The following is a 15843-nucleotide window of genomic DNA, read 5'->3' on the forward strand; positions in this document are numbered from 1 at the left end:
GGAAAGCCCGACGCTAGAAGTTCTTGTAACGAACTTGAGTTTGTCGTCACAAATGTATTTGTAACAAACACTGATTCCTTACAATTGTGTAGTTCTAGTAACAATTGTGTCCTCACAAAAGCTTATGATATCGTTACAAAAAAAAAAACATATTTGTTACTAAAAGTGTGATTTACAATCGTATTTTCGTTATAAATACTTATTATGAGAATAAATTGTCCTCACTAAAACTCAAAATGAATAATATTTTAAATTTATTTACAATAACAAGTTTGTCACAATAAGTTACTGTGAGAAATTCATTTCCTTACTAATAGTAATTTATAGTGATTTATTTTCTATTCAAAATTACTTATAAACATGTTTTCAAAAATAAAAAAAATTCAATAATACCTATAAACATAAAGAAAGTAAACTTGACATAAGTAAATGTGCCAGCTACAAAACCGCAACAAAAAGATATTTTAAGAAACTTTCAAACATAGCTATTGTCAAGTGAAATGAAGGGTAAACTTATTATTTTAGTCCGTTAAGTATGCTTAATTTTAATTTTAGTCCGTTAAGTATGCCTAATTTTAATTTTAGTTCGATAATTATGTCTATTTTTGTTAAGGTCCAATAACTTACGAAATTGCTTACTTTTAGTCCTCTGGTAGATTTTCGGACAATTTTACCCCTATGAGTGCATATGGACTAAAACTGCCTAAACTGCCTTTCAAAAGTTGCATAAGGGTAAAATTATCCGAAAAGCTGAATAAACTGAAAATAATAATTTTGTTGAAAATAAATTAAAAATAATAATTTTTAATAGCTTTTGTTTTTAAACTATTTCAACTTTCTTTACAATTTATTCCTAATATGAAAATAAAAATTATTACACACACTCTTTCAATGGCCCCATTAGCAACTCATTGTTGACTAATGGAAATTGTACCTGAATTCCAGTTCATAGATTAATTGTATCTTGTGAAGACATATTGTACACAGTTGAAATTTACTTCCCATGTTTATAATGGACATAATAACTAAAACAAAAAATGATTAATCATAAAACTAAGGGATAATTATATTTAGACTTTCTTTAAAAATATAAAATTATATTTTTTTTAAAAAGTTTCAAAATTATGCTTACAACCTCCTTCAATAATTTATCGTTTACACCTGACTCCCTTTTATTAGTATTTGACAAAAAATATAGATGTTCGCAAAAAAATTACGTAAATTTTAATTTTATCCTTCATTTAATATTTTTATGAAATAATTTTCTATTAATAAGTGAAAAAATGTAATAATGGTAACCTCACTTCATATATATGTCTATAAATTTATATTTATCCCCTCATTAGTATAAAAATATACATAAAAATTAATGTGTACCGAATTTTAGCAGCACCACAATGGTCAAAGAACTTTCACAAAAATTCTAAGATTGTTGAAAGACTAGCCTTGCAAAACATAGGTTAGTACTCTGATATTTAAATCGGTAACGATTTACTAAAGTAATAAAATAAAAATTTGAATCAAAGTGAGAATAATAACTAAAAATAGTGTGAAAGTGATGAAATTAGTATGAAAATATGCTAGAAAATAGTTGAAATCAAGGGAGTTTTGAGAGTTTGAGTGCGATAGCTTATGTTACCTAAAAGACTGCATCGTGCCTCAATTTGTAGGGTCCGTAGAGCAAGCTCGTAGAGTTAGTTGCGAAATATCTGGGGCCACTAGATAACTATGCATTTTAGCTTTGTAAAAAGACAGAATCATGGAATTTGAATTTATCTAGACAAAAATATGACATTTTAACCAAGCATTGCCCAATCTGCTCGGATATATAAGGATGCAGTTACTTGCTGACTAAAGGGTCAATTCTAGTGAGGCTTCTTGGAGTTATCTAGAGATTTTTTACTATGACGTCTTTATGTGTCAGCCACCTGTATAACGTAGCCGTCCTGTTGTATCATGACTTAGCTTGTTATATTAAGCTTACTTCCCTGTTACTTTATCTTGTTAAAATAAACACTAACAAAAAATTATAAAATTTTATTTATTTATTGTTATATATTTGTTCAACAATTGATAAATTAAAAAATTATACCCCAATACATAACAAGGAGGAGATGAAGAAGTTAATAATGTATAGTTGACGTAATTTTTTTGTATTGTTATATTATGAATACTTTCTTTTATACTTGAAAATTTATTTTTTAGACTTAAATATTTAAATCAAGCCATAAACAAATAAAAATAACTAAATATATCAAGTTAGACCCATCCAAGCAAGTTTTGTACCATGGCAAGGCGGGGCAAGTCTTACAAAAACTAGGGCAGGACGGGTCCGGGTCCTTCCTGAAATTGGCATGACGGGTCCCAAATCCACTCAAACCCGCCCGTTGCACCCCTAAATTTTACATTTTCAAACACTAAAACAATAGTTGTTTCAGCCAACAATTTCACAACTACCAACAATTTTTGCAGCCTAGTTGTAAAGTTGAACTGTAATAAGGGTGTAAGTAGGAATTCAAGCTATAGCTAAATCTTTATCCTAACTTCTGCATTAATTGCATATAATTAAGCTTCAGTTCTTGACAACAATACATTAATTGTAAATCGACTAACAAGATGTTGAACAACACAAAGCACAGGCACAATTCTACTTGACGGGTCCTTGTGGTAGTTTCACAGGTTTTCTGCAAGATCCAAATAGCTCCACAGAAACAAAAACTTAACGCACTACTTCAACATTTTCACATAAGATAACCTACCCAGAATGCTCATACCCGTCCGCTTTCCACACACACAAAGGCAAGATAGCATCATGCGGTCTGAAACAGTTGCAAATTACACAGAGTGATTATATTACAGAGGATACAGAGATCATCTACCTGATTCTACAAGGCAAAACAGACAACTGTTCAAGGATACAAACAGACATTCGTTACAATAGTACATCCAAACTAAGATTGGTACTGCACATTTTCCTAATACTGCCCTAACAATCTAAAGCATAGTTAACAGTAGAAAAGAAAAAACAAGAGTAACGGATAGTCAACACTTGAATCAGTTGGAATTTCCAGAAGCAAGTGCACCTTTAACCACGAGCTGCTCTGAGGAAGTTGTCAAAAGGGCTGGCCGGGGGCAATCTGAGAGCTAGCCAGGAGTTTGACGATGGAACGGCTCCTATAGCTGCTTCACTGCATGTTGCCTGTAAAAAAGATGCTGTCAAGGTCCAAGTGTCGGGAAAACTAAGTCGGAACAGTACTACTAGGGTGTGCATGGTCAAGATCGGATAGTTAGGCCTCATCTACTTGATGTGATGGGATTTAAGTGATATAGATAATGTTAGGATAATTATTGGGATCGAGTTAGAAGTGATTATATTAAATGGCTCTATTTTATGTTTACTAGTATTGATAAAATAATAGATATAAGTAATATATTGTTTACTTTTGACTATAAATTGAGATTGAATGGTGGATTACTTTAATATTTTCAATTTTAGTATTTTATTGTATTAAAACATAATATATCTATATACATAAATAAAAGTTAATATTATATGCTACATAAAAATCAAGACTGTTAAGTATATAATATTTTATCAAAAAAGCTAAAAATGATATATTATATAAAAATAAATAATACATTTTATATTATTTTCCCTTACGACAAACATTCATCTTCATAAAAATTGAGCTCAGACGCCATTGTTGTCTCTTCTTCAAGAACAAAAACCTTGAGAGGGTTGTGTCTCTTTTGTCAAAAGGTCTAACTTTCGTTAGTTGGTCAATTGGTTATTTTATGCATAAATAAGGACAATAAGGTAAATTGCTTGGAATATTTGATGACAAAAAATTGGTAGTTCATTTTAATCACCATATGGTGGGCCCGTGTGATACTATAATACTAAAGTTGTGAGCTTGATTTCATCAAGCCATAATCATATACAGCGACAGGCTTTGGGTATTGAAAAAACACCGTAAACAAAAAATTAAAGCCTAATAACTCAAAATAAAGGAGGCCTTAGGGTGATCCTACATTTGCTCCTCAAGAAAATGAATGCAATTAATTATTTGAAGTTGCAAATTCAAACATTTGGTGACAAGTAAAAGAGCCAAATTTATGTTGCAACTCGACTACACAACAAAAATCGAAAGGGAGATAAAGTAAGTGGGCGTCAGTAACAGAGCTAAACTTTCATGTTTATATGAAAAAAATATATATAAGGGTTAAATACACTTTGCTCCCCTGAACTATATACCTCAAGTAGCACTAAACTAACAAATGTAACGTTTCTCCCCTAGAATCAAATGTTTGACAATATGGACCTTTATATCAATATATATATATATACATATTTGCAAAAGAGTTCTTTTTTAAACATTTTGCATTTTTTAATTCAATTAAAATTTTCTTTAATTTGAAAAAAATATATTTCAATTACAATAAAGTAAAACACAATTAATAAGTTAAAAAAATTTCGACTTATTATTACATTTTAAAGACTCAAAGAAAAGTAATGAATTAGTACAATAAATACACAAAACTTTCATGTAAAAGATTTTTTAAATTTGATAACAAAATTAAGTTTTTAACTAATTAATTTTTAAAATAAAAATGAGTAATTACATATCAGTTCTTAAAATATGTTTTCTTCAAAAAAATATGATAAATATATTAATTCATTTTTTTCTAACAAATTAATGAGAATCTTTTGAACTACAAATATGTATATCCATATAGTATGAGGGCAATATTATCAAATATTTAGTTCTCGGAGGATAAGTGGCACATTTCTTAGTTTTTTGGGGAGTAAATGCTACCTCAAGCATAATTCTGGGGGCAAAGTGTGTTTAACCCTATATATATAGTATACGTATATATATAACCTGATTATGACGCAGTTGGGTTGTGGGTGGGATGGATTTTAATCACTGCCCCTGACCCAGTGCCGGATTCTAATATAATTAAACTGCCAATTATTCAAGGATTTAATGCGGTCCTCTTCAGGCAGATACTTGTGGGTCAGGTTGAACGAGTATACCCACAGGTCCCACACCCATAAAGACTACCATTGACAAGAATAGAACTCGTTATCAGTGTTTATATCCAACCTAGGACCCCAAAAGCTGAATAGGATGAGTAATAATCATTAGATTACCTTGTCAATTGATGATCCCCCAGTTGAACGCAGAGGTGGAGGGGACATATCATTGGCTTGTATCGAGTGGTTATCAGAGGTCAACCAATTAGAAAGCTTTTTTCTCGTGTCTGTACCAAAGGCTTCACACTGATTTGTCATGGTGCTGTACGGGAGTGGTGAAGTGGAGATAGATGATCCAGCTACTTGACCAGCGACCTCAAGTGCCTGAAACCGATTTGCTTTAAAATTTAAGCATTGATAGAGATATATATTTTTATGCTTAGTTTTACTCTTTCTTCTTTATGGATTTCAACTAGATTTGGTTATATAATTTTACTCACGGGACATGACGTAACATTAAGTATTCTTTTGTTTGTATATGTTTGGCGTCGTTCTGGCAAGAATGCAGCAGGACACAATAACAGAACGAGAACAAGGAGGGCATTACCGATTCTAGAAGCTGTCCAATACTGACAATATGGGACATCGAAGGAGATGGAGATGCGGGCACCTTCGGGATGAAGCGAGATATATCAGCAACTGATGATATACTCATAGCATCATCTTCAACCAGAGAATTTGCAGAAAATTCCTGAATCAAGAGATAAATTATGTCAAGCATGTTTTGCCATCACAGGAGATGTAGGATAGGAAGTGACAAGTGTCAGTTGTCCTAAGCTTGGCTGGAAGTTCAATCTCAAACACTTATATTCAAGCTACTAAGGGTCTGAGACAGTTCAAGGTCCAGACAACATACGCCATCAAATGATTGTGTTTCCTTGGAGTGTGCAGCTTTTTGGATGTGATCCATGTCAAGTATTGATTGTGGGCCGAACATGAAAGCTTCATCGGGTAAAAATTCTTCTGATAGTTGCTTGGCAATCTCGTCCGCCTCAAACTTAAAGAAGCAAAACTTTCACATGAGATCCTTCAAATTTAAATACATAAAGTAATAACAAGCCTTTTTCTTCTCAAAGAACAGGTACTAGAAAAACAAAGTACCTTTGTAATGGAAGACAAACTCTCAACAAAGATGGAAAATACGATTTTGTCAGATTCATAAGCCTTTTCCCGCAGCTCAAGGAGAGTTGACAAAGCTTCTTCATTATCAGAAACCGAGCCATAATCTTTCACTTCAGATTGAGATTTTACATAAACCTGAAAGTTGTCACTGATGCCAAGATATGGATCCACCTAAATTAATAAGCATCCAGAATTAGTTTAAGAAATGCTAAATAGGTTGGAGCAATACAGTACGAAAAAATGGTTGACAAAAGAAGATCAATTAAGTGACAAGTTGGGCAAACTAATGGAATTTATCAAGCCATTGGGCATTGGCAGCTTGTATGAATAAGTGCAAACCAGCTAGATAAAGAATGATTTACCCTGCAACGCGGCTAAGAGACCGTTTAGTATGTTTAGTTGTTTGCATATAGAACCATGATCAGAATGCATTTGAATTAAGGATCATAAACCCAAAACAATAAATGTCACTCTCAAATACCAATTTCATTCCAGTTAAAAGCAAAAGATAAGTCTAAAAAGTGAAAGCATAAGCAGCCTACTACTTACATCAGACTCGAGTAACAAGTTATGCAAATTATAAGTCTCAGCAATATGATATAGCTTCGCCGCAAATGCCAACATAGCTGTAGATAATACAAGAAGTGATCTCTGGTACACTGGAGGTAAGGACCCTGTGATCACACAACAATATGTCAAGCGTAGAAGTTTACTGCTTTCACACAGATAAGTTAATCGATGGACTCCCCGTACCAGTATTGGAGTCTAAAGACATCTTTCTTATTGATAGGGGAAGCTGAAAGAATCTGAGTACTAGGTTGTTATTGGAGTTCTACAACAAAGCAAAAATGAGTGATCACAGGTCAGCAATAAATTTTTAAAACCACCAGCATCAGAAAATATCCCTAGAAAATACAGCAGGATAGTATAACTAAAGAGATGTGACCAGAAATATTTAGCAATCAAATAAGAACAAACACTGAAGATATTAGTTTGAAACAACCAACCGTTTAAACATTAGAGATCAATCCCAAGTAGGATCCAACATTCTTAATGTGTCTGGTAAATAATTGACAGTTTGGACAACAAAACAAAAAAAAAGAAATCCATGTATCCGAATTTTTACCTTAAGGCGCGAAGAAATAAGTGCTAAACAGAATGAATGAGCTATAGCTTCAAGATTAGCAGGAAGATTATCAGAAAGATTGACTTGTATCCATAAAGCAGACAGCAACTGTGCTATTTGGTCTTCGTTGCATCGTAAAAAATACTGTTCCTGCATCAGTTCAGAAGACAATTCATGTAAGTAGGTGATAAGATATAACAAAGAAACTTTGACCAGGTAAGTATCCCTACAGTCTCAGTCAAGTTGGCTGGTCCACCGGTCCTGTCAACAATGGAGCTTATTATATGCATATTAGGAGAATTTTTGTGGGAGGTCCCATGCTTTCTCTCTTCCTTGCCTTTGTTCAGCTGCTGATAGTCATCCTTTTCACTTTCCTGCTTCACCTTGGTTCCATATATTTCTAGACGAAGCTTCTCAAGCAGAGCTGTAATTGAGGAAAATGTGGATGTGCTTTTGGAATGTCCCCTCCTCGGATTGTTGAAAACATCGTTTCTTGCGTGAGCGGAACTTGGAATTAGAAGAACACAGAATATTTGGTGCCCTCCAACACGTAAATCAACATCAGAATGCAACATCACTTTCAAGAGTTGAATGAAAAGAGCCTCAGGAAACACCTGAGAATGAGAATGAGAATGAAAATGAGTATCAAACTAGTCCAAGAGGACCAAGATAAAAGTACCAAAATTATAACAGGCTAACAGCATTTCTTATTTTAGTCTCCAGGTTGTGAAGTCAGCAAAGTACTCATCAAAATTTTAATTATTATGTCATAGATATATGATGGGTGTTAAACTGATGGAAACATAGCCAAAGTCACTAAAATTTGATGCACTGCACAGCAAGAGCCATAAAATGCGGATTATTTAGCAGATGAAATGCAAAATCTAGAAATAATTGGTTGCAGTCATACTACTCACATACTTTCAAAAGTCAAAGATTAGCTGGGACATCTCTCGTCAGCATAAGCATAGTAATTCTTACTAGTCCAAGCCAGAAAATGAAAAAGTGAGCTGTGCGCACAGATACACAGAAAACAGACAAGAGCGCGTATAAAAATGTTCCCTTCTCCACATCCACAAGCACAGAGACCAAAAGGTAGTAGCATTTGCAGTTACATTATTAGGCCTTCTCACCTGCTGAGAGTGGAAAGATATAGATGCCAAGGATATCACATGAGCAAGAATTATAAGTGAGGCAAGTGCAGCCCTAGCAACAACTCTTATCGGAGAAAGTTTCTCCAGTGTAATCGCCATCATATCAAACAGCGGCCGCACATCAACAATCTGAGAATAACAAAAACTCAATCAGTAGCGAGAAGACAAAGTCAAATATTTCAACTTATGTCACTCATTACCCCTCTAACAGTTTCCAACAGACAAGTTTCAATGGAAGTCTGCAGTGCAGCATTCATATTCAGCTCTTGCTCTCCAACTGGTTCAGCTGTAGCCTGAAAGCTTTTGCGCAAGTGTCTGAAGAGGTCACTGACAAACCCCATATCAGAAATCACGGCTTCTAACCTAACTTGCCGGGCCAAATAGCTAGCAGTTTGGACGATGTGACATTTCATCTCGGCATCATGTACAACATTCTTGTGGTCCAAATGTCGAACAACACCAGCTAAAATCAATTGCTGATATCCTATAATCAGATGAAATGTCTATGTCAAACTCTCCAGCATCAGAACCCAAAATTTTGAATTAAACAACCATTTGCAAGTTTTATGTTCAAATAATATTAAAATTGGCAACACAATTGAGAACTCATAGGAGAATTTTCTGACTATAAAAGTTATCCTACTCTTCTCAAGGAACTATAACTTCCAGAAATTAGCATGGCATATTACTCATGTAAGCTGGTGTAATTGTCACAATTCTTGATAATCATCTCATGATAATTGAGTTTTCACCTTACATGTTCGTACAACGATATCAACATGGGCTTCATAGCAAGAATGGTATATTCTGTAAAAGAAAGTTCTTTACATAAATTGATCTGAAGGGGTAAACAATCATTTGTTCTCGAGGTCCCACGTTGATCTTCTGATACATACTAATGGATGTATCTGAGATGCATTTCCTCTAAAAGTAATAATGTTTAACAAAGACTCCGAAAATAAAGATAGAGATGTTGTTGGATTCACATTAACTTAAGTCCGTCATACGTCTTAACAGCAGAGACGGAAGATGCAGTCACCAGAATCTAAATATTAAAAACTTAGCATAGACAAAAGCTAAAGTAATCAAAATGCAGATCAAGGGTAGGGGCCGCATGGCTAATCACCTGGGTTTTCCACAAAGGATTGCATATCAGACAGAACAAGAGGGGCCAGGCCATGCTGAGGAACCCAGTGTCTTCCTGTGTCAAAATAAACAAACATTGGGTCCAATACTCGTCGCATAGTTGTACTCTCCTTGGCAAGGTCAACCATCCTTTGGATGCATATTTGAGCCCATACTTTTGGTGTCTCAATCTCGTCTCTGAAGTCAGTGATGTTAAAGAGAGAGATTAACAACAAAGTGCAAGTGGTGAACGGCACTGGTCAACTAATTTAGCAGCAGTCTGCAATTATTATTTGAGGAAATTTTACTTTTTACATAAATAAAACTGAACAACTCCAACCTCGTGAGAAGAGAAGGATCTTTCTTTTCTGGCCGTAATCTTATGATCATGTGGCTAGGGCTAAACTCACCACCCACACCAGGAGTGCCCCTTCCTTCACATCTTGCTACTTCATCCACCCAATTATGATGTGCCTCCCTTCTTTCTTCGTCTTCCTCATTTTGTGACTCCATCTCATAGTTATCAAGAGTAGCATGCACGATCTGCAATAGGTAACACATAAAGTTAATTAACAAATTTTGGTAGCATGCACCATCTGCAATAGGTAACGCATAAAGTGCATTTAAACAAGTTTTGGTAGCATGAACAATCTGCAATAGGTATCCCATAAAGTTCATTTAAACAAGTTTTGGTTCCTTCCATAACTCTTAATCAGATGAAGTGAAAATGAATCAAATGAAGCTTGAAGTCCTGGGATTACAACAGCAAATCCAAGGTCAACTATGAAACAAGAGATATACACTTCAGCTCAAAATCTGGAAGATACAATGTTAGATCAATCAAAAGCTGTCAGCTGAGCAGAGTATCAGAAAGACAAACCTTCTCAAAATCAGCAAATATATGCGAGAACTCTGCCATGAACCACACCTGCAGATACAGGGACCAAACACAATTAATTATGTCGTGGACAAAGCTATAGTGATGGTTGAATTAATGCCAAAATGCAAACAAAAGATCTTTAAAAAACTAAGCTGATAGAGTAACATGCTGTGAATATTAAGAGAATGCATTAGCAAGAGAATTAAACTGTGAATTGAATAGATGGCATGAGCAATATATATTGAAAATACACAGCGATCTAATTACCATGGCTGAAAGGCACCGCAAGCTCGATGCTCTTAAACCACGTTTCTGATGCTCATCTTCAGTCTTACGTGCCAACATGCAAACTTTGTCAACAAAGTTTTCAATATTGCGTGTATAAGTTCCATCCATCTGTAGGCAATAGATAAATAAGAATAAGACAGGAGCAGATTCAGTTACCATGCTTACAGAAACTAGATGAAAACACACTAAGCAACTCATTAATTCCTGTTCTCCTCTTTCCTGCTCACCTCTCCTTCCCATCTAACCTTTTATTTCTACTGTGAAAGGGAAAAAAATGAAGCACTTCCTCAGTAATTATACACCTTTATTACCGCGACACTAACTCCTCCAAACATGCATAAACAAAATAGCTACAGTTTTAAGTTGTGCAATGAAAGACTTTTTCCTGCAATATAATCAAGAATGCAGTTATCTCATGACTTTGTATTGCGACCACACAGTACCTCAGTTATCAAAGCATAGTGAGACAGTGTGCCACAGAATATAGACGACCATATACAAAAATATCCCAACTAAGTAAGTATTAATCACCTGACAGTAAATAAATGTAGTCAATGTATCGCATCCAATAATCAGGAGAGCATCTTGCTTAGAGTCATCCAGCAGTTCAATAACCATATTCAACAAATTAAAAGAAAAATAGGCCCTGCAAGCATGGAGAGACGTGGTAATAATAAATTTTGCCAAAATGAAACTTAAAAAGGTTTCTTGAATTCCACTTTGAGGTCAGTCCTGCAAACATCTCTGAAATCATGGTAACTAGCATGAATATTTTCACTCAATATTAAGATATTAACAAAGATAACAAGAAGTTGAATTCATAGTGCAATTAAAAACCTTCAAGAAACTGTGGCAAATGAGCAATTGCATTTGCATGTTAATGTCCATGAAAACAGTAGTTGTTTAAGCAAAGATTACCCCATAACTCAAGCAAAAATATTTTTTGAAATAACAACTTACATTTGCTCCTTACAAATGCAAAGTAATTTGTTGTAAGTTTCCGCAACAATACTGACGAATCTGATGTTGCCACTTCGCAATTCTTTGTAACACCTTTCTTCAAGATATTTAGCAATCTAATAAAGTAAATATGGCAACCAAAAAAAACCTCATTACGTGCACCCTGGAAACATATTCAACGATCTTTCTTTGATTAGTATGCATACCCAAAACCACCTCACCTTTGGAATCCGTAAAGGGTTTTTGGAAGCATATTCACACAGCTTTACAATTTTTCTTTCATTTGACTGGCCATCCTGCATTTTAAGGGGAAAAACATTACATAATTCATTTACATTGGAATCACGGTAGATGAACATTTAAGAAGGGTGGGTGATAAAACTTGGGATGAAGTAGTACTCTCAACTTTGTGGAATTGCATTATATGAAAAAACTATGACGCCCATATGCAATGATGCATAGATACCGAAAAAAGCATGACTCTGTGTAATGTCTGATGCTCTATGGATACAGTTCATACTCGGGTGGGATACATATAAAAGAAAATAAAAGAATGTGGATAAGGTGTTTGACTTCGCTAGAGGTGTGTATGTTATGGTGGTGGTGTCCTTGCTATTTATGAAATTTTAAAGGGAAAAATTGTAGCAAATAAATTGGTTCAATTCATAAAAACAAATTATTTACTTAAAAATCATATTGATTTACCCAACTACAACTTCCTCTCTACAACTTTTCCATTCTTTTAAATTTCTTTAATTTTTTCCTAAATTTTTGGCTCCTAATTATCAGTTTCTGTTCCTGCTCCACAATCATTCACATTGGGTCTTACAAGACAACTCCGTCATAGATAATTGTTATTATCTATTATATAAATTATAATTATTATGTCTCGATCGGAGGGCCTCTTCTCTCAACTGCACCAGGTTTCCTTCTAACACCAATTTCACAACTGTTCAGTGATAGCAAATTTGGAGGTTCTGTTCTTCCAGATCATCAAACTTGGAAGTTGGAAGATAGCTAAAAAGGGCATGTGATGCAGCTCCAAAGAAGTTGCCCAAAGCGGCAAAGATAGGCATGCATCAAAGCAAGGTAATCTTTTTTTATGAGTGAGGATGTTGTAAATTTGGTGTGTTTGTATGGTAGTCACACAGAAAGATTCACGGATAAGAGCATAGTGAAAGAAAAAGAAGGCATAAGAAAAGATAGTAAGAGCCGTTAAGGGGTGAAAATAAGAGATAGCAGATAAAAGTGAATACGAGTTTTCTTGGTCTTCCAGATGAAGGAACCAAAACGAATCATTTAGAATATTACAATCTCTCAGAGAGGTTCCACATTCTTATCATTCCTAGACAATGCTACTTTCAGTTGAGTATCTAGATAGAACACTAAGCATACATAGATGGTTCATCAAAAAAAGACAAACCTACTTATTTACTTCATCTCATTCATACTGGAACGACTTGACATTATCATACAATTAATCAAACATCATTGACAAACCCACGAATTATATAGATGATCATTAAACATTGTTTGACCAGTGCTGCACACAGTTGAGTTTTCATGGAATCTCCCACCTCCAACCCCTTATGCCTCACATACAAAACAGAGAACAGCTTCATCCAGAGTAAAATAACTACTTCATTGAGCAAAAGGAGAAGTAACTAAAATCTTGATGTCCTAGCAGACAGCATAACCAACCTAAGTATGTATAATTAGTTTCATCAAACAGCTCCATTGAATCTAGGGTTCATTCATCCTAAATCACACCAAATTTATTTCATCATATAACTAAGTCTGGTGAGGAATAGTGGGCAGAAAAAATGTCTTTAAAGCAAAGGCCTCTGCTGGAAAAGATCTGCTTAATATTGAATATCATGTCATTCTCCAGACTAACTGACTAAGCAAAACAGCTCAAGTCGGCTAAGCAAATAAACTCAATTAAATGTCTACTAAAGTATTTGACCGAATGGGAGGCAGTTATATTTTCCATTTCTATACTTCAACAATAATTTGATTTCCAACCCTCTAATATCACCACTTAGACTTTCCACTTTTTCAACAGTTGTCTGTTCCTATCTTTAACTTGACCACTAGTTTGGACAGGAAAATCATGTGCTACTGTGCAGCGTCAAGGAACCATCAGAAGGACCTAATGAAAACAGAAGTCATGCAATATTTTCAGTCTCACTAGATCGACTAAATGTTCGTTTGGGCCATCCTAGTTGAAACTGAAACAAAAGGAAACTGGGGACTCAGATTGCATTCGCAACAAAAACAAAACTTCATGGTGATAGCTACTAGAATTTCGGCATGTTCTATATAAGAGTAGGTATGGAGAATTCACAGTCAAAAACACAAGGAACTACTGGACTAAGATGTTGACAGAAGATAATGTGCAAATATGGTAGGCTCACAGACCAAAAAGACGCTATCTTCAAGGTATAAATCTACTATTATGATGACTCCGAAATCTACAACCAATAAGAAGCACACAAACTCTAATCCTTAAGGCCACACTTGTAAAGATGTCAGAAGAAGAAATCAATCAAAATATGAACCAAAATACAAAGTAGAATACTCTACCAAGGACAATGTTGAGTGAAATTTTAAGTGGTGTTATTAGATGTACGAAATTGAAATAGCAGTAAACCATATGGATGAAAAACGCAAAATTGTCCCACAAAATTTGAACATGAGAAACTAGCATAACCATTATTGCATTAGTAATTTGGTCGCATTTCTATTTTTGCAAATTGTCCCACAAAATTGCAACATGAGAAACTAGCATAACCATTACTGCATTAGTAATTTGTTCGCATTTCTATTTTTAAATACACACGAATCAGTACCTAATCATGCCCAACAATGTCAGAGCAAATGCCAAAACACAAAATTTCCCCAGAAAAGGGGGGGAAACTCACATGCGACTTGGGAAATATTTCAGCAAGCAATTTCTTGTAACGTTTCACGGGTTGCCGTGACCGCGACCTCAAAGCAGGGCAGCATACACACATGCTCTCACATGCTGGGAATATCTTTCGGGAAATGACACCCATTTTACCTAATAACAACAACAAACAAGGTCAAGCATCCATGATCTCCCACCTCTTCTTACAATCAAATTACTGATACTCCTTCATGAACCCTCATACACAATGTACATTGCGTAATTTCACACAAATATATAATGTAGAACCACATAGCATAACCAAAGTTAAAACCAAATCGTAGTAAGCACATAGAGACCATCATACGCCCACAAGATGCAAGAGGAAAAGCCTGAAAGATAGAAGACAAAACGATACAAATAAAATCACAGACAATATGAACTTTAACACCAAATATGAAAAGGAATTCCAAACATCATTTGTTCTTCAGAAAGGAACAAATCTTCCAACTTTAGGAAGAGACATAACAACAAACACAAAAGACCCATTATCAGAAACAAAACAGAGCAAAATCTACACAGCCCAGAAAGAGAAACTCGCTCAGAACGCTGAAATGGGGCCTGAAACCAAGAAATCCTACAGAAACAACCAACTTCGATAACACACGCAGATCTAGGAAGCCGAAAACAGACCTCCCAACAAAAACGCGCTTGAAATTTTCTGGGACTTTCGAATAAATCCCACAGTATTCAAACTCTACACATCCGCATAATTGTGAGTGTGGAAGAGAAGATGCGTCGGCGTACAAGTAATAATAGTTAAGTTGTGAGCGAAGGACAAAAATCAAACAAGGAGGGAGGGAGAGGGAGAGAGAGAAAGAAGGAGAGAGAGAGAGAGAGAAAGATCACGTGATTGTCAGACTCTTTACACAGTGTCTAAATGGTCTTGCTTTTGTCTCTGTCTGTCAGGAAACTTGGGAAGTCCAAAGCCATTCTTTTGGCCCATCTCTCTCTCTCTCCCTCTCTCTCTCTCTCTCTCTTTTCCTTTTACCATTCTTCTTTCCTCTTTTTCCCTTTTGCTCTTTTGTTCTTGTTGCAGAGATCACTCTCCAACTTTTCTTTAAATACAAAAACACCCCTCAACTTTCCATAATTACATCTAATGCATCTAACATTTGTTGTTCCATCCACAAAATAATTTAGTGCCCGTTTGGTCCTACAATTGATCAGATAAAATCTATGTATTGAGTGAGAGAAACA

The 15843-nt window shown here is 34.9% G+C and overlaps 1 protein-coding gene across 2 annotated transcripts; it reads right to left on the minus strand.

Moving 5' to 3' along the window:
- Window positions 1-2813: 2813 nt before the first annotated feature.
- LOC105172430 (protein SEMI-ROLLED LEAF 2) lies at window positions 2814-15623 on the minus strand. Of its 2 annotated transcripts, none has more exons than XM_011093848.3 (20): window positions 15493-15623; window positions 14618-14757; window positions 11915-11989; window positions 11694-11809; window positions 11265-11379; window positions 10713-10841; window positions 10446-10493; window positions 9906-10108; window positions 9567-9763; window positions 8641-8924; window positions 8420-8569; window positions 7517-7900; window positions 7287-7436; window positions 6914-6992; window positions 6710-6834; window positions 6140-6331; window positions 5895-6035; window positions 5586-5729; window positions 5156-5362; window positions 2814-3199 (listed from the first exon to the last, which is right to left on the minus strand). In XM_011093848.3, exons 2-20 carry the CDS (start codon window positions 14750-14752, stop codon window positions 3086-3088), a joined length of 2988 nt encoding a protein of 995 aa, XP_011092150.1. In that variant the 5' UTR covers window positions 14753-14757; window positions 15493-15623; the 3' UTR covers window positions 2814-3085. The 2 variants fall into 2 exon arrangements, with proteins under 2 accessions (XP_011092150.1, XP_020552904.1); XM_020697245.2 differs by lacking the exon at window positions 15493-15623 and adding an exon at window positions 15277-15485.
- Between the last annotated feature and the right edge of the window lie 220 nt (window positions 15624-15843).

Source organism: Sesamum indicum, linkage group LG10, assembly GCF_026168435.1.
Source record: "Sesamum indicum cultivar Baizhima isolate 11 linkage group LG10, ASM2616843v1, whole genome shotgun sequence".
Taxonomy (NCBI): Eukaryota; Viridiplantae; Streptophyta; class Magnoliopsida; order Lamiales; family Pedaliaceae; genus Sesamum; species Sesamum indicum.

Bases quoted from the DNA above. Each gene is read 5' to 3' on its own strand.
- LOC105172430 (XM_011093848.3), bottom strand. From the start codon at position 14,752: ATGGGTGTCATTTCCCGAAAGATATTCCCAGCATGTGAGAGCATGTGT. The intron at 11,810-11,914 runs GTGAGGTGGTTT...TTACTTTATTAG, and splicing joins ACCCTTTACGGATTCCAAAG to ATTGCTAAATATCTTGAAGA. The intron at 6,993-7,286 runs GTAAAAATTCGG...GCTTTGTTGTAG, and splicing joins TTATTTCTTCGCGCCTTAAG to AACTCCAATAACAACCTAGT.